The 19,249-nt window shown below is 48.7% G+C and overlaps 1 protein-coding gene across 1 annotated transcript; it reads right to left on the reverse strand.

Moving 5' to 3' along the window:
* Positions 1-4,899: 4,899 nt before the first annotated feature.
* NALF2 (NALCN channel auxiliary factor 2) lies at positions 4,900-19,042 on the reverse strand. Its single transcript, XM_053374181.1, has 3 exons — positions 18,105-19,042; positions 7,915-8,086; positions 4,900-5,838 (listed from the first exon to the last, which is right to left on the reverse strand). The coding sequence occupies exons 1-3, from the start codon at positions 18,888-18,890 to the stop codon at positions 5,450-5,452; spliced, it is 1,347 nt and encodes a 448-aa protein (XP_053230156.1). The 5' UTR covers positions 18,891-19,042; the 3' UTR covers positions 4,900-5,449.
* Positions 19,043-19,249: the final 207 nt, after the last annotated feature.

A 19,249-nucleotide genomic window follows, 5' to 3' on the forward strand; every position in this document is an offset into this window, starting at 1 on the left:
CCTTTTGTGACAACTTCTAAACTGCTGCTGAAATATTTTCTATTCTGCCAGGCGAGGAAGAAGATATCCTTCCACAATGATTAATTGATACCTGTTTTTAACATTTTTATATGGTTTTTATTGTATGCCTTTGTTTTTACTGTATGTTTCCAAGTGCAATTCAAAGTGTTGGTGCTGACCTAAAGCCCTAAATGGCTTCAGCCCTGTATACCTGAAGGAGCAGGTATACCCATTGTTCAGCCCAGACACTAAGGTCCAGCTCCAACGGCCTTCTGGCAAATCCCTCATTGTGAGAAGTGACGTTACAGGAACCAGGCAGAGGGCCTTCTTGGTGGTGGCACCTTCCCTGTGGAACGCCCTCCCAACAGATGTCAAGGAGATAAAGAACTACACAACTTTTAGAAGAATCTGAAGGCAGCTTTGTCTAGGGAAGGTTTTAATGGTTGATATTTTACTATGTGGAAGTGGAAACTCAACTTGCAAAGCTGAAATAATGCACCAGGAGGGAAAGTTATCATCAATTCTTAACATTTTATTTCTTTACTGGGTTAAACAAGGAGCAGAGAAAACCCCTGATCCAAAATACAATGGAACTGAAAGCGTTACAGGTACAGAGACTACTGAAAACACAGAGTAGGATAATAGTTTTAATACAACTGAATTATAGCATGGTTTTGTTGTTTGGGTTGGTTTTTCCCCCTTCCCCCCTCCCTCAACTCCCAAACTGTTTTTGGAAAATAAATGTAATAGGAACTAGTGCAAAAAAGTTCTAAAGATGAAGCACAGTGTGTCAAGTGGCGTAAGAAAACCGTCCCACCCCCTTCCAAAGACACAGTCGCTTTATTATGACAGTTGGCTCGTCTGCACTTTCATTAGACCCTTATTTGGATTATATTGTGCCCCAATTAATTCCTCTGGGTCCGAGAGCTTTTCTCATTCTTCCACGGTTGCTCCTTGCGAAAATCCAGTACCACTTACCAAATCACATTTTGCCATCTATGCAGAAAGTCCAAAGAGAAATTTTGCTTAAGGGCTCCTCCACACTTCCACTCGACCCATATTTGGATTGTATTGTGTATCAATTAATTCCTAGTTTCTTGTTCTGTGGCCACACCTTGCATAAATCCAATCTTACCTCTGAATCAAATCTTTATCAGACATGTAGAAAATCCAGAGATTTTGCTTAACTGAGCAAATAACTTTGAGGGTAAGAGCTGTTTGACAGTAGAACAGACTCCCTCGGGAGGTGGTGGACTCTCCTTCATTGGAGGTTTTTAAGCAGAGGTTGAATGGCCATCTGTCAGGGATGCTTTAGTTGTGATTCCTGCATTGCAAGGGATAGGATTAGATGACCCCTGGAATCCCTTCCAACCATACAATTCTGTAATTTTTTTCTATGATCTTTAATTCAGTGGGTAAGATCAGATTTTCACAAGGCACAGCGGTGGATCAACAACAAGAAGTCTCAGAATCATGGGAACGAATAGCACAATATGACTGAAATATGGGGCAAGCAAAAGGGTAGACAAGCCCTCTGTTAAGCAACACTTCCACACATCTGGTGAGATCCAATTCAGCAGTTAAGATCAGACTTTTTGCAAGGCACGGCAGTGGAAAAAATGAGAAAAGCTCTCAGACCTGGAGGAAATTAACTGGCACATGACACAATCAAAACATGGGGTAAGCAAAAGTGTGGATGAGCCCAGAAAGGAGAAAGTAGGACAGAAACAAGGCAGGGAGAGAGTAGAAAGGAGGTTTTAAAATGTTGACTTCAGCAACATGACTTTAATCTTTTAAACCTCACCACTATGTACTGTAAAAAATGACTTGTTTTCCCCCATGGCAGGCCTGGTCTTGGTGCCTACAAGCACTTGAGAAGGGTTCAGCAGCAACCAGGCCCTGGGTCTGACATTCCCCCAACCTCTCTTAGCTCACCAGATCTCACTCAGTGGAGTGACAAGAAGAGGCAGGCATTGTTTCAATGTGCTGGGGCTCTAGTCCACCACAAAGGCCCTTGAAGTATTTTCAAATGAGATCATTAAAATAAAAATATATAAAACAAGCATTGTAAAGCAACATTTAAAATGAACCCACACAACACATTTTGAATACTAGATCAGAGCACCCCCCCACCCAATTGCCCTTGCCAGTTCCATTGGCTGCATGGCCACCTCCCACCTCCAGCTTGTTTGGTTTAAGGACTAGAACTTTAAGTCATAGAATTGTAGAGCTGGAAGGTGCCCCAAGGGTCATCCAGTCCAACCCACTGCAATGCTTCCTGGGGGATGCTTCTCCAGAAATGTCCTCTTGGACATGGAGGAAAAGTTAGACGTGCCTTTTTAGGGTGACTAAAAATTGGGGATGGGTGGGTGGGTACTGCTGCATTCTTGGACTGGAGAGTATCACGGTAAAGCCATGTCCTTCTCAGAAGGTGACAGTGTTTGTATTGCCAACCATCAAATGAACAGACACAACTCGGGGCAGAAAATGATAGGGCTCTAAACACATTTTTGCACTGAAAAGGCAGGTTTTAAACAAAAATGCAAACACCACCAGCCAGGAGGTGAGGTGGTAGTAACAGCAGAATCAAGACCTTGGAGTCAGGGCCCTGTGCATCCTGCCTTGTCTCATTCGGGCTGTAGTAAACAGTTCCAAAGAACTGGAAAATAGAGGCAGAAGCATTTTCTCTGCATCACAAATGATGGGAGAAAGTCGGATTTCATAGAATCATAGAGTTGGAAGGTATCCTCCAAGGGCCATCTCATCCAACCCCCTGCAATGCAGGAATCTTAGCTAAAGCCCTGACAGATGACCCATTGCCCCCCAACCTCTCACCTTGATGTGAAAGACAAAAAATACCCAAAATAACTTTAAAAGAAACACAAAACTGTGCATATACAGTGGTACCTCAGTTTATGAACTTAATCTGTTCTGGAAGTCCGTTCTTAAACCAAAACCGTTCTTAAACTGAGGTGCGCTTTCCCTAATAAGGCCTCCCGCCACCGGTGCCCTTCCACCGTTTGGATTCCGTTCTTAGAGCGAGGTAAAGTTCGCAAACCGGGACACTACTTCCAGAAGAAGAAGAAGAAGAAGAAGAGTTTGGATTTGATATCCCGCCTTTCACTCCCTTTAAGGAGTCTCAAAGCGGCTAACATTCTCCTTTCCCTTCCTCCCCACAACAAACACTCTGTGAGGTGAGTGGGGCTGAGAGACTTCAGAGAAGTGTGACTGGCCCAAGGTCACCCAGCAGCTGCATGTGGAGGAGCGGAGACGCGAACCCGGTTCCCCAGATTACGTGACTACCGCTCTTAACCACGACACCATACTGGCTTCCAGTTTTGCGGAGTTTGTAAACCAAATTGTTCTTAAACTGAAGTACCGCTGTACATGTAAAAAAATGGGGTCTTAACAGGCCACAAACTTAACATGAATCAACAGTGTGATGCAGCAGCAAAAACGGCTAATGCAATTCTAGGCTGCATCGACAGAAATCTATGGAGTCCAGAACAAGGGAAAGAATAGCACCATTCTATTCTGCCTTGATCAGACCCCACCTGGAATCCTGTGTCTGGTTCTGGGCACCCAGGTTTAAGGATTTGGCAAGCTGGAAGGTTTGCAGAGGAGAGTGACCAAGATGATTAAGGGTCTTGAAACCAAACCTTGTGAGGAACAGCTGAGGGAGTTGGAGAAGGGGAGACTGAGAGGCCACATAAGAGCCCTTCAAATATCTGAAGGGCTGTCACAGGGAAGATGGAGCCAGCTTGTTTTCTGCTGCTCCAGAGGTAAGGATCCAAACCAAAGGATTTAAATTTCAAGAAAGAAGGTTCCAACTAAACATTAGGAAGAACTTTCAATGGGTAAGAACTGTTAGAAGGTGGTAGATGGACTCTCCTTTCTAAACATGAGATAGATGGCTATCTGTTGGGGATTCTTTATAATAATGATGATGATGATGATGATACTATGATTACTGGATGAACTTTGGGGAAAATTCTCTTTAGCAGAGCAGGGACAGTTCAAATAACAAGGAGAAACTCAACGTTCAAAAGGGGAATCTGTCTCTTGACCGTTCTGGGCCAAATGAGACCTGACTTTAAATACTTCATTTAAAAAATGGTTTCTTTAAAAAGCCTGGCTAGCAGCAATGGAAAGGGTGTGGGGTTTTTTTTTAATCAATATCAGGATCACAGAAAGTGGGAAGGCAGGAGTGATTTACTGTATTGGATTCCTGCATTGCAGGGATTTTACTAGAAGACCCTTGGGACCCTTTCCAATCATACCATTCTATAAATTTAACCCTTTCCCTTCCAAGCTGCAGTTCTGCCAATAAACTCTTACTTCAAATATGAGGGAACTCCCACTGATTGCCAAAGCAGTTCCAAAAATGGAAAAATTGGACCACACCAGCGGGGGTGGGAGGAGGAGCAGGAGTGGACCTGCTGTTGGTGGCATGTCCTAGGACATCTCCTGGAGGACAAGGGTGATGCAGGCGTGCCCTCAATTTAAGCTCTTTAAGGAGCAAGAGAATCCCACTTGAAAAACCGTATCATAGTAGAGCTGGAAGGAACCCAAGCGCCATCTAGTCCAACCCATTGCAATGCTGAAGAGCCAACCCATCACATAACATGGCTCGACCAAGAGCACTGAAAAGGTTGCTTGGGAATTATTAGTGACTGATGGAGGGTCCTACAGGTGGGGGCAGGGGGCAGCAGGGCAGTGCACCATCACAATTATAGTTTGGATTGGGCTTAGAGGATGATGGGGGAGGGAAAAAAAAACAACGGATCTCTGCCAAGCCGTTTCTTTTGCCCCTAGGGCAAGTTACCCAGTATGGGGAAGAGATCACTGTGGCCCCATAAACGAGACATGTTATGTGTGGTGGCGGCCAGAGAAGTGGGCCGGGGGGGGATTTGCCTTTCCTAAGAAGGCAGTTCTTTCCAAGCCCCACTGTGGGCCTTTCCTCAGCCTCTGAGCCTCTATGTGGCTGAAGGCCGACAGCTTGAGGCCTGCTGCTGACAGAACCATTTTTCCCTGCAGAGACCCAGCCTGAGGTCTGCAGCCGATCAAACCCTTTTCTCCAGAGGCCATGCCTGAGGCCTCCTGCTGACATAACTCTGTTCTCCAGAGGCCCAGCCTAAGGCCTGCTGCTCACTGAGCCATTTCCCCCCCAGAGGCCCAGTCTGAAGCCTGCTGTTGAACAATCGCTTGTTCCCACAGCCCCCCAAACGCTTCAGAGACTCACCCACTGCAGGGTGGGGCCTGTGACGACCTGCTCTGGGGGGTGGGAGGGGGCTCTGCGTTGGGGTGGCTTTGTCTGTGTCACCCCCAGTCCTGTGCCGCCGCCCCCGCCACTGTAGGGAGAGCTTCATTGTGCCCACCCAAACCCCTTCTTTCCTCCAGGTGAGAAAAGAGCTGGAGGTTTCCTTTTTCCCTGCCTTGCAGAGGAGGTTCACTCGTCCCTTGCGAGGGTCTCATCCATGGTGGGGTAGGCCCCCAAGCTTAGTCCCCCGCTGCTGTGCACGCTCGAGAAGGACACCATGGTGTGGAGGAGCATCAGGACCAGGACGCAGAACCGGATCTTGCTGTTGCTGAGGCGGGACCCTGCAGACACTGGCAGCAGGGACGGGTGGTGGTGGTGGTACTGGGTGTGGTGATAGTAGAGGTTGTAGTGCTGCTGCTGCCGTTGCTGCTGGTGATGGGGGGTGTTGTGGTGTTGGTCGTGGAATGGCTCTGATTTGGCAGATGCATTGCGATAGCCTTCCAGGTGCCGGTCGCAGGAGTCCCACCGCACATCACAGCACTTGGCTTCCTGGTCAGGCAGCTCCCTCTCTAGCAACCCTGGCAGAATGAGAACAGAAACAAAGGAGGAGAAGGAAGAGGTGGCATCAGAAATGGCACAGGTCTGCTAAACGCTACCTTCAGGAGATCTCACTGGTGTACAGGAAACCAGGGTTGCACTATAGGAACCCTCAAACAGGCAGTAAAAAAAGCAAGAAGCAAGCATTTGGAGGGAATGTGGCTTCCTTTCTATACTAATGCACAAGGCATGGGAAATCAACAGGGTGAATTTAAGCCCTTAATCATAGAACTGAAGAGTTGGAAGGGACCCCAATCATAGCTGTCAACTTACAGATTTGAAAATAAGGGACCAGCAGCCAAAATAAGGGATTTTAGTAAACCAACTGAGATACAAACTTAAAAGGGACCAGATAATTTTGGAGAGCAGCGCCAGTTTTTAGCCCTTCGTTTCCAGAGGTTGCTGCTCAAGACACCAGCAGATGAAACACTGCAATTAAATAACTACAAGCAGCAACCACTTCTTGCACAAAACGAAGTCTAAGCTACGAAGATGCTGCTGCAGTTCTGTATCTTTTCTCTCGTGCTCCATCTGCAGCTCTCAATTCCATCAGGTGGGGTGGGAAGAGGGGGGGGGGATACCCGAAGTAAACCTGCAGATCAGACCATCTATGCTAGTCTACCACTACAAATCTATAGGAGAAGTGCTTGTGGTCCTTCCCTTGTAGCCCTTGGAACACATGCCCGTGCCTCCACCTCCACTTCCTCCTCTCTCTGAACTGCTTTCTCTATGGTTGCCCTCACTCTCCTCTCAAGGCTCCTCAGCAATTCATAGGCCATGCCAGGCTGCCCATCTCATCCGGGTCCTTTGGCGGCACAGCCGCAGTACGGCCGAGCGGGAGTGGGAGCGACGGGCAGAGGAGAGGCCCCAGGCAGAGACGCTCAGTTTGGCGGCCGCAAGGAGGATGGTGGCGGAAGGGCCCGAGGCTCCCATCAGTCCCGGCGGGGAGGGGCTCCCAGGGGCTGAGGCTGGTGAGAGGAGGCCGGAGGGGGGTGGGCCGGGCAGCCAAGCAACACAGTTGGAGCCTCCCTCCTCACTGTCTGGCAGGGAGGGAGGGAGAGGAGCTGCTTCCTTTGAAACCCGGGAAATTTAAGGGACATCCATCAATAAGGGACAGCAGCGGGGCATGGTGCTGGAATAAGGGACTGTCCCTCTAAATAAGGGACACTTGACAGCTATGACCCCGATGGTCATCTGCTGCAACCCCCTGTAGTGCTAGGGTTTCAATGGGCCAGCAGTGGAAAAGCTTGAAAAATATGCATTTGGCTGGGTGGTATAAGAACTTAAGGACTTTGGCTTTTGTGGAAAAAATGACACATAAGCTATGTGTTTCCAGGTTGGGGGATCCAGGAGGCTTCTATGCCACCTGGTGGGACTTTCATTTCCAGTGCTTTGGACACAGATGCTCAACATTTACCATCCATGCCAACTTGGGAAGTAGGAATGTATCAATTTTTATCGGTGTGTCTCACCATTTCTTTCTCTTTTCATTTATTGTTTGCTTGCTTGCTTTGGATATGGATTGATGCAATACCCTGCTACTTCACTTTTGGGTTGGTAATTGTGTTAATATCTTTATTTTTTAAAAAAACAACAACACTAGGCAGGCTTTGGACAAGTCCAAGGCTAATTCCCTGTGGATAGTATCTTGGACAAGCAGAATATATTTTCTCCTAATATACAAATCCAACAATCCCAATGATCAGGGAATACAAGCTGTTTGACAGTAGGACAGACTCCCTCGGAAGGTGGTGTGCTGTCCTTCATTGGAAGTTCTTAAGCAGAGGTTGGATGGTGTCTGCCAAGGATTATCCAGCTGCAACTCCTGCATTACAAGGGGTTGGAATAGATGACTCTCGGGTTCCAATTCTACAATTCTATGATGAAGGTGGTGGGCTCTCCATCAGTAGAGGTTCATAAGCAGAAGTTGGATGGCTATCTGTCAGGGATTTCTGAGCTGAGATTCCTGCATTGAAGGAGGTTAGACTAGATGACACCTGGGGGCACTGCCTCACTCTACAGTTCTCTGATTCTATAACATAGATTCTAAGCCTCACCTGTGCAGATGAAGCCAGGCAACCCTCCATAGATCAGCTCGTCATTGTCGGGCAAGACGAAGGGACATCTTGTTTGCACCTCCAGGCAGTATTGCTTGCATGGGATCCGGTGTTGGCACTGCAGTTGGGTCACATTGAAGTACTCAGAGCACAGCCATGCCTTGTAGACAGCCTGCAGGAAGGGCGGAAGGAGAAGGGGGCTTTAGAAAAATGGGATCCACAAGGTTGACACAGGTGTGGACGCAACAGGGAGCAGCCTTGCATGCTCTGAAGGTAGGAATAAAGAGAAACACTGTACAGAAAGAATGTAAACCCAGCACCCCTGCAACTGGATTTGGAATAAACGTAAGAGAATCTCTGGTGCATCAGGCCAACGGCCCAGCCGGTCTAGCATCTTGTTCTCACAGTGTTCAAATGCCCCTAACCATTGAGGAATAAAGGAATGCCTCTGGACCTGGACTTTTGCACGTTCTCAGTCAGGCAGACAAACAGATCAGGTGCTGCAGATCACTGCAGCAGCTCCCTCACCATCCATGTCTCTTGGTCCCACGGACCCTGTGAGACAGCATTCCAGGCATCCCCCTCAAACTCTTCTGCTAAATGCCCTGTTTACAAGTTATGGTCACGAGAGCTTCTCCTGCTGGACTTTTTCCTGTAATATTTCAGCCTTCACTGATTGTGGGGGTCCAGGGTCTAGCAGGTGACGCTGCTGCCTCTTGCTCCTACATTTGAACACTAGGCTGAGCAGTTGAAACCTAACCGGAACGCACTCATTTTTGCTACCAATTCAAAGTATAAGCACAGAGGTTAGGAATAAGAAATAAAGCTCCACGGTATCTCCTCTTAGTAGTTAGTCAATGTGCACAGGTCCCACAGAGGGTAAATAAAATCTATCTTTTAAACTTTCCTCTGCATGACACAGTTCAAGTTGGCACCAGAGCATTTCCTTTCTCTCTCAAAATATTGCCCCTGGCTTTACAAATTATGATGCTCTACTACAGTTATTTGCTTCCAAATGCTACCCTCCCCACTGCCGGCAGCCTCTTTCTCTCCCCCCCCCCTTCTCCTTTGTCTAGCTTTGTCTACACTCCTTTCTGCACCATCATCCTGCTTCGTTTCATGTTTGATTTCATTATCTGTCAAAATGGGTGTGGGTGTGTGATAACTCCATTCAGGAGAGAATGGATAACTAAAATCTGGGATGTAGTTATGCATGGTTAAGCTTCCATATATTGTGAGAACCAGAGTTGGTGGACAGCAAGATAATGTCTTCATCAAGAAATGGAGTCATGTTATAACGGAGTAGCACAGTAATACAGCACAGCTGTAATTCCTGCGTTGCAAGGGAAATTCCTGCATTGCAAGGGAAATTCCTGCGTTGCAAGTGTAGACTAGATGACCCTCACTGTCCTTTTCCAGTTCTATGATCTAAGAACACCAACTCTCCTTGGAGAAATCTCCTCACTGGAGATTTCTAACTAGGGGCTGGATGGCCATCTGTCAGGGATTCCTTCGTTGCAATTTGTGCACTGAAAGGGGTTGGACTAGATGGCCCTCAGGGTCTCCTTCCAACCAGGCATGATTCTACATTATGATTCTATGTTTCTACATTATGTAAACCAGTGAATAAATGCACTAAAAAATAATGGTAACACCACCATCAATAAAGGGCTTCATTTAGCAACGACACCATCAATAAGGAGCGTCAGGCTCCAAATGTTTGTGGTGGTGGGGATATCCTTCTTGCCTCTTTTTCGGTGACGCTAGAGAAGGGGAAGTTTTGAGAGGGGCTGTTTCCTCCCTTCCCGTCCTTTGCTTGTGGCTACCACTCGCTTGCTCACTCCCCCAAACTTGGTTGCGCTGCCCTGACGTGCCCACCCCCACATGCATCCTGCACATTTCTCTGGGAAGCAGATGTGGTTGCCATGGCAGCCATGAGCTGAGTGTTGCGGCTGGACCAGGATTTCCCAGCAGGAGAAGGAAACTGGCGGCTTTCGAAGGGAAATGACGGACAATCCTGCTTCCTATGCAATTCATAGAATTGTAGAGCTGGAAGGGACCCCCAGAAGGGTAATTGGGACCAACCCCTTGAAATGCAGGAATCACCACTAAAGAATCCCTGACAGGTGGCCATTCAAACTCTGTTTGAGAACAATCAATGTAGAGTTATAAGGAAGGTGCCCCAACAGTCACCCAGTCCAACCCCCCGTAATGCAGGAATCACAACTAAAGCATCCCTGAAAGATGCTATAAAACTCATGGAAATGTGAGGTGTGGACCTGCCCCATCCACAGGTTGTGCTGCCTAAGAGAGTGAACTCTTCTCTAGCCTGCCTTGAAGGGCTACCGTGTGTGCCGAGCTTGCACAGATGCTCAAACATCTCATTAGCAGTGCTCATTTCCCTGCATTCATGATTTATGAGACAGACCCAATCCAGATGCTCTGACCGCAATAAAATTGCAATTCCCAATAACTGCTGTCTTTAAAGTATAATTTTCTTTTTCTTTTTTTGCGGGTGGTGGTGGGGGTTGCTTTGCTTCTCAGAATTATATTGTTGTTTTTATTGTTCCATTTTAATCCATGTATATTTTATAGTTACGTTTCTATACTCAGGAGTATTTGAAGAGCAAGCATTGAATAAACTGAAATGCTGCAATGCAAATATGTGCGGAAGAAATGAAGGAGGCGGCTCTGCTTTTCAAGGGAGGAGCAGGCAGCTAGAGCAGCAATGAGGAATCATAAGAGGATTTCCCTAATCCTCTTTTAAAACCATCCTGTAGGAGGGAGTTCCACAGCTTAACTCTGTGCTGCATGAAGGACTTCCTTCTCTCTGAATCACATCTTTGCAAAGGATCAGACAATGGGGATAGAGAGATATGTGGTCCCCACCCATTTTTAACATACAAGAAAGCTGTGATTCCTGCACTGCAGGGCTAGATGACTGTTGGGGTCCCTTCCAACTTTATAAGGCAAACCTCTGCCTCTGGGAAACGGATGAAGCTGTGGGGGAATGCTATGTGCTGCTGTCTTGACACCACAACATGGATACCTGGGATGAACTGGTTCAGGAAGAAGACATTCCCCCAAAACTAAGTCAGTGCCCCCTCCCTGGCATCAGTGAGGTGTAGTGGTTAGAGTGTCGGACTAAGGACCAGGGGGTTCAAATTTTCTTCCAGCAGTAAAGCCCACTGGGAGTGACCTTGGGAGCCAGCCACTGCCTTTTGGCATGACCTACCTAACGGGGTGAGGGACGCGGGTGGCGCTGTGGGTTAAACCACAGAGCCTAGGACTTGCCGATCAGAAGGTTGGCGGTTTGAATCCCTGCGACGGGGTGAGCTCCTGTTCTCGGTCCCTCCTCCTGCCAACCTAGCAGTTGGAAAGCATGTCAAAGTGCAAGTAGATAAAAGGTACCGCCCCGGTGCGAAGGGAAATGGCGTTTCCATGTGCAGCTCTGGTTCGCCAGAAGCGGCTTAGTCATGCTGGCCACATGACCCAGAAGCTGTATGCCGGCTCCCTCGGCCAGTAAAGTGAGATGAGTGCCGCAACCCCAGAGTCGTCAACGACTGGACCTAATGGTCAGGGGTCCCTTTACCTTTACCTTACCTAACAGGGTTGTTGTGGGGATTAAATGAGTCCTAGGACCTGGAGACCAGGGTTCAAATTCCCACTTGGCCACGGAGTTTGCTGGGTGTGACCTTAGGGGCCTGTCGCCACTTTCTCTCAGCCTAACTCACCTCACTGTGGTGTTGTTAAGGATTAAATGAGGAGGGGGAGAACAATTAAAGCACCACCTCCAGTTCTTTGGAGGAAAGCTGGGATGTAAAGGCAGTGAGTAAATAAGCTAAATCATGGTAAGATTCTGGACTTCTGGAGGCTGGAAGCCAAGGAGAGTGGTGGGACTCCTGTCCCTTCAAAAGGAAAATGAGGCTAGGGTTGCCACTCATAAGAACATAGGAAGCGCCAATGCCCCATCTAGTCCAACATCCTGCTTACACAGGAGCCAACCAGACGGGAAACCCACAAGTAGGATCCCAGCACAAGAGCAATTCTTTCCACTTGTGGTTCCCAGCAGCTGGTATTCAGAAGCATTGCTACCTCCCGCTGTGGAAGCAGAGCAGAGCCATTGTGGCTAGTAACCATTGAGAGCCCTCTCCGCTATGGTGGGCATCAATAACTTCTGTGGGAATTTCTTTCATCTTTCACAAATCTCCCGACTGCCATGATCGTGCAACCAACGGAATGACGAGCGAGAGAGGAGAGCTTTTTTCAATCCACTTTCTCCATGCCATGCATCATTTTATAAATTTCTATCATGTCATACCGTCCTCACCTTTTCTCCAAATTGTCCCAAATTGCTGCAACCTTTTCTCCTTGGGGAGCCGCTCCAATTGCCTTGACTGCTTTGCTTGCCCTTTTCTGAACCTATCCCAACTCCACAATATCCTTCCTGAGGTGAGGCGGCCAGAACTCTACACAAATGCACTGTAGATTTGCATAATGGGGCATTATGATACCTGCAGTTTTCAATTTTCAGCTCCTTTCCTTATGACCCTTAGCATTGAGCTTGCCTTTTTCACAGCCACCAAATACTAGGCCACCACATTTGGATGAAGAATTTGCAAGAACTCGCCCCACAAAGATATTTCAGATACCACCACAAAAATGGGCTACCTACTCCTTGGTACTTCAAAGGTTTTGGCCTAAAAAGCCTTATGTGCCTTAGGATCCCAATACATCCCAATTGGAACCGCCCCAGACCCTACGACCATCATTTGAAGCCCTTTTCTGTGCTCCCCTTCCATGGGAGGTTTGCAGGTTGGCCATGCGTGAATAGGGCCTTTTCAGTAGTGGCTCCCACCTTGTGGAATGCTCTCCCCAATGAGAGCTCTCCTGGCACCATCATTACATAACTTTAAGTGCTAGGCAAAAACATTTCTTTTCTGCCAGGCCTTTTTGGCTTTTAATTAATAATAGAATTGTAGGGTCTGAAGCGTTCCAGGGCTCATCTAATCCAACCCTTCAAATGCAAGAATCACAGCTAAAACATCCCTAACAAGTAGCCATCCAACCTCTGTTTGGAAACCTGCAATTGAGCCACCTTAGTTAACATCAATGATAATTCTATGATACTATGTCTTTAACTCCCAGGCAAATATAAATAAATAAAATCCTCTTTTGCCAGGTCTTTGGCTTTTAACTACGACCTTTTTTTGCACACATGATAAGTTTTAATCTAGTTTGTGTGTATATATATATATACAGTGGGGGGGGGAGTATTTGATCCCCTGCTAAATTTGCCCGTTTGCCCTCTGATGAAGAAATGACCAGTCTATAATTTTAATGGTAGGTTTTTTTGTAGCTGTGAGAGACAGAATTACAACAGGAAAACCCCCAGAAACCCAGAAGACAAAAGTCAGAGATTGATGTGCATTATAATGAGTGAAATAAGTATTTGATCCCTATCAACCAGCCAGATGTCAGGCTACCTGGTATATTCACTGTATGTAATGAGCTGAGATTAGAAGTGCCTGCTGTGGAGGTCTTACCTATAATCCCAGCTCGTTATAGTACAGTGGTACCTCTGGTTACGTACTTAATTTGTTCCGGAGGTCGGTTCTTAACCTGAAACTGTTCTTAACCTGCAGCACCACTTTAGCTAATGGGGCCTCCCGCTACTGCTGCGCCGCTGCCACACGATTTCTGTTCTCATCCTGAAGCAAAGTTCTTAACCCAAGGCACTATTTCTGGGTTAGCGGAGTCTGTAACCTGACGTGTATGTAACCTGAAGCGTATGTAACCCGAGGTACCACTGTACCTGTACAAAAGACACCTGTCGACATAAGCAATCAACCCAGCAGATTCCAAAGCAGCAGATTCTTTATCAACAACTTGGATGATGGACTCAAGGGCATCCTGATCAAATTTGCAGATGACACCAAACTCGGAGGGGTGGCTAACATCCCAGAGGACAGGATCACACTTCAAAACGACCTTGACAGATTAGAAAACTGGGCCAAAACAAAGAAGATGAATTTTAACAGGGAGAAATGTAAAGTATTGCACTTGGGCAAAAAAATGAGAGGCACAAATACAAGATGGGTGACACCTGGCTTGAGAGCAGTACATGTGAAAAGGATCTAGGAGTCTTGGTTGACCACAAACTTGACATGAGCCAACAGTGTGACGCGGCAGCTAAAAAAGCCAATGCAATTCTGGGCTGCATCAATAGGAGTATAGCATCTAGATCAAGGGAAGTAATAGTCCCACTGTATTCTGCTCTGGTCAGACCTCACCTGGAGTACTGTGTCCAGTTCTGGGCACCACAGTTCAAGAAGGACACTGACAAACTGGAACGTGTCCAGAGGAGGGCAACCAAAATGGTCAAAGGCCTGGAAACGATGCCTTATGAGGAACGGCTAAGGGAGCTGGGCATGTTTAGCCTGGAGAAGAGGTTAAGGGGTGATATGATAGCCATGTTCAAATATATAAAAGGATGTCACATAGAGGAGGGAGAAAGGTTGTTTTCTGCTGCTCCAGAGAAGCGGACACGGAGCAATGGATCCAAACTACAAGAAAGAAGATTCCACCTAAGCATTAGGAAGAACTTCCTGACAGTAAGAGCTGTTTGACAGTGGAATTTGCTGCCAAGGAGTGTGGTGGAGTCTCCTTCTTTGGAGGTCTTTAAGCAGAGGCTTGACAACCATATGTCAGGAGTGCTCTGATGGAGTTTCCTGCTTGGCAGGGGGTTGGACTCGATGGCCCTCGTGGTCTCTTCCAACTCTATGATTCTATGATTCAAAGTAGCCACCATGACCAAGACCAAAGGGCTGCCCAAGGATGTAAGGGACAGGATTGTAGACCTGCACAGGGCTGGACTGGGCTACAAGACTATTGCCAAGTAGTTTGGTGAGAAGGTGACAACAGTTGGTGCAATAATTCGCAAATGGAAGACACACAAAATAACTGTCAACCTCCCTCGGTCTGGGGCTCCATGCAAGATCTCATCTCGTGGAGTTGCAGTGATCATGAGAACAGTGATGAAGCAGCCCAGAACTACACAAGGAGAACTTGTCAATGATCTCAGGGCTGCTGGGACCATAGTCACCATGAAAACAGTTGGTAACACACTATGCCGTGAAGGACTGAGATCTTACAGAGCCTGTAAGGTCCCCTTGCTTAAGACAACACATGTACAGGCCTGTGTGCAGTTTGTCAATGCACATCTGAATGACCCAGAGAAGAACTGGGTAAAAGTGTTGTGGTCAGATGAGACCAAAATTGAGCTCTTTGGCATCAATGCAACTCGCCGTGTTTGGAGGAGAAGAAATGCTGCCTACGACCCCAAGAACACCATCCCCACCGTCAAACATGGAGGGGGACATATTATGCTTTGGGGGTGTTTTTCTGCTAGGGGGACAGGACACCTTCACTGCATTGAAGGGACGATGGACAGGACCATGTATTGTCAAATCTTGGGTGAGCACCTCCTTCCCTCAGCCAGGGCATTGAAAATGGGTCGAGGATGGGTATTCTGGCATGACAATGACCCAAAACACATGGCCAAGGCAACAAAGGAGTGGCTCAAGAAGAAGCACATTGAGGTCCTGGAGTGGCCTAGCCCTTAATCCCTTCAAAAATCTGTGGAGGGAGCTAAAGGTTTGAGTAGCTACTCATCAGCCTCGAAATCTTACTGACTTGGAGAGTATCTGCAAAGAGGAGTGAGACAAAATACCTCCTAGGATGTGTGCAAACCTGGCGGCCACCTACAAGAAACGTCTGACCTCTGTAATTGCCAACAAGGGTTTTGCCACCAAGTACTAAGTCATCTTTTGCAAAGGGATCAAATACTTATATCACTCATTATAATGCACATCAGTCTCTGGCTTTTGTCTTCTGGGTTTCTGGGGGTTTTCCTGTTGTTATTCTGTCTCTCACAGCTCCAATAAACCTACCATTAAAATTATGGACTGGTCATTTCATCGTCAGAGGGCAAATGGGCAAATTTAGCAGGGGATCAAATACTTTCCCCCCTCACTGTATATGATTGCTTTTATTTGCAGTACAGTGGGACCTCGGGTTAAGTACTTAATTCATTCTGGAGGTCCATTCTTAACCTGAAACTGTTCTTAACCTGAAGCACCACTTTAGCTAATGGGGCCTGCTGCTGCTGCCGCGCCGCCGGAGCACAATTTCTGTTCTCATCCTGAAGCAAAGTTCTTAACCCGAGGTACTATTTCTGGGTTAGCGGAGTCTGTAACCTGAAGCGTATGTAACCCGAGGTACCACTGTATATATCAGCAATAAGCCGAGATTCATACACAGCTGATTTTTTTTAATTAAAAAAAATGGTTTCATGTATTTATGTTTGTTCATTCCTTTAAAATATTATATGTCACTTTGAGACTAGTACGGTATATTTTATTAATAATGATAGCATTAATAACGTTGCCACAGGACAGAGCTGTTCACTTGCTGCTGGACTACAACTCCCACCCTCCTTCCTGATCTCTAGACATGCTGACAACTGGGGCTGATGGGAGTTGGAGTCCAGCAGCATCTTGCAACAGGGGCACATATGCCTGCGGGAAACCAGCATGCAGAACATGAGCACAAGAGCATAAGAAAAGCCTGCTAGGTCAGGCCAAAGGCCCATCTAGTCCAGAATTCTCATAGTGACCAACTGGATACCCCAAAGGGAGATCTGCAAGGAGGACCTAAGCACAAGAGCAACTCTCCCCTTCGGTGGCTTCCAGCAACTGGTACTCAGAAGCATTGATGCCTCAGATACTAGAGGCAGAGCACAGCCATTCTGGCCAGCAGCCATCAATAGCTTTCTCCTTTTCAAAAATTTGTTCAGTCCTCTTTTACAGCCACTCACCACTGCCTCCTGCCTGAGTCCCATAATGTAACTGGGTGCTATGGAAGACACATGAACTTCTGAGAGTTGGTTTCCAGCAACTGGTATTCAGAAGCATTCCTGTCTCTCACGGTGGAGGCAGAGCATAGCCATCATGGCTAGCAGCCACTGATGGCAAACCTCTCCCAATTCACTGACCCTCTGTTTTCCCTGCTTTTACTGTTTTCTTGTGCTTTTACTACAATTCCATGATTCTGCACCTAGATCCGAGCCATGCTACCTCCCGCACAACCTGGACTCATCCCTCAAGCAGGGATACAAGACCAGCAGCCCCTCCATTTCTTCCCACACAGGGGCCCCACATGGTACTTCAAATGAGTAAGGCAGGCAGGCAAATGGGGTTATATTAGTCACCCTTGAGCTCAAAACAGGGTCTGCTAGCCATCCCTGAAGCAAAACAAGTAACTTACTCCCAGAGAGCCAGTGTGGTATAATGGTTAGAAGATTGGACTATGGATCTGTGAGAGCTCAGGGTTCAAACCCCTTCTCAGACTCCAGGAAACTCACAGGGGGTGGAGAACACAGTATCTGCCTGTCAGCCTAACCTACCTCTCAGGGTTGTTTTGGGGATCAATGAGGATGAGGACCTGAGGAACCAGGGTTCAAATCGCTGCTCAGCCCTATAGCTCACTGGGTGCAACCTTGGGGTCCAGACACTGTCTTCTCTGAAGCTAACCTATCTTGCAAGGTTGTTGTAGGGATTAAATGAGGAGGGGCTGGTCCCTAAAGTGGAAATAAGTGCAATGAATAAATGTAATGAAATAAGAGAAAGCCCAGATTCCTTCCATGGGAGAGGAAGGAGCCTGGAAGGCAGTCTCAGCTCCTGGGGTGACCCCCCATTCTACAAATTCTCACAAGTGAGAGCAAGTGTGGTGTATAATAATACTATAATAATAATTTATTATTTATACCCCACCCATCTGGCTGGGTTTTCCCAGCCACTCTGAGCAGTTTTGAACAAAATATTAAAATACAATAGTCTGTTAAACATTAAAAGCTTCCACTCGGGGTTGCATAATGGTGTAGAGGTTAAAGGGCTGAATTATGAGCTGGGTGATACCAGGGTTCAAATCCCCACGTGGCCATGAATCTCATTGGGTGTGACCTTGGGAGCCAGCCTTTGCCTCTCAGCCTACCTTGCAGGGTTCTTGTGAGGATAAAACAGGGAGAAATATGGTATGTGCGCCACACTGAGCTCCTTAGAGAAAACAGGGCAGCCTATAAATGTAATTAACAACAACAACAGAAGCAACGGTGACGACGACAACCCTACCTTGCAGTCTCTCAGGCAGGAGCGCACGGAATAGTCCTCGGCCTGCAGGTACTTCTCCAGCAGCTCCTCGAACTCCTCGTACTTTTCCTGAGCGTGTTGGTCCAGCCTCTGGTAGGCCTCGAGACAGCTGCTGCAGGCCTCCCCGCGCTGCGCCCCGCCTGCCGCCGCTGCCACGTCGGCCAACAGGCTCCGGAGGCTGCAGTCCAGGCTCTCCGCGGCGGCCATGCCCAGCAGCAGGTCCCAGACGGTGTAGGCTTGGCAGAAAGGGAGCCGCAAGCCGCGGAAGTGCCGCTCCAGGAAGGCTAGCTGCGGCGGGGACGCCTCAGCAGGCGCGGCGGCCGGGAAGGCGGACCCGGGCGGCCCTTGCAAGAGGCGGCGGTGGCTGCAGGCAGAGCTTAAGTCCAGGCAGGGCTGCGCCGTCGGGGCCGCGCCGTCGGGGCTGCTCGCCGCCGCGGCTTCTGGTCTGGGAGGCGCGGCCGGTTGGCCACAAGCTGAGCTCAAGTCCTGGTTGGGGCAGAGCCGCGCCTCCGCTGTCGGGGCTGCGCCTCCACCGCTCCTCACCGCGGCCTCCGGTTGGGCGACGCTCCTATCCTGGGCTCTGAGCTGGGCCCCGGCGGCGGCGCAAAGCCAGAGGCGGTCGGAGAGAAGGACGGTGAAGAAGAGGAGAGAGGCCAGCGACAGGCGCCATTTCTGGGCCCGCTCCGAGTCGGCGCACGGTTTCTCGGGGGGGTTCGGCGGGGTTCGGATGCAACGGCGGCGGTTCTGGGAGGCGGCGCCGCCGGTCATATTTTTGGAGGGGGCGGCGGCGGGGGGGCTCCGGCTCCTCTTCCTTCTCGGGGCTCCTCTCCGCACCCCCTCCCCGGTAATGTCACCGGCCTCCTCCTCCTCCTCCTCCGCGGCATGGTGGCTCGGCGACGACGGGCGGCGGCGGCAGAAGCATCCCCGGCCACGAGGCGACGCGCGGCAGCGGCGCCCCCCGTCCGCCGCCGCGCCCTCCGCCGCCGATCCCCGCCCCGAGGGCGCCCCCAGCCTCTTCCTGCCGCTGCCGCCGCGGGGCTGCTGCTGCTGCTAAGGGCTCCCGCCGGGCAGGGCATGGTGCTGCGTCGCCGCCGACGGGAGGCCCCTCACCATGGCCGGCCCCGGCG

Source organism: Podarcis raffonei, chromosome Z, assembly GCF_027172205.1.
Source record: "Podarcis raffonei isolate rPodRaf1 chromosome Z, rPodRaf1.pri, whole genome shotgun sequence".
Taxonomy (NCBI): Eukaryota; Metazoa; Chordata; class Lepidosauria; order Squamata; family Lacertidae; genus Podarcis; species Podarcis raffonei.

Bases quoted from the DNA above. Each gene is read 5' to 3' on its own strand.
- NALF2 (XM_053374181.1), bottom strand. From the start codon at position 18,890: ATGACCGGCGGCGCCGCCTCCCAGAACCGCCGCCGTTGCATCCGAACC. The intron at 8,087-18,104 runs GTAGGGTTGTCG...CCCTTCCTGCAG, and splicing joins CCTGCCTGAGAGACTGCAAG to GCTGTCTACAAGGCATGGCT. The intron at 5,839-7,914 runs GTGAGGCTTAGA...TCATTCTGCCAG, and splicing joins GCCTGGCTTCATCTGCACAG to GGTTGCTAGAGAGGGAGCTG.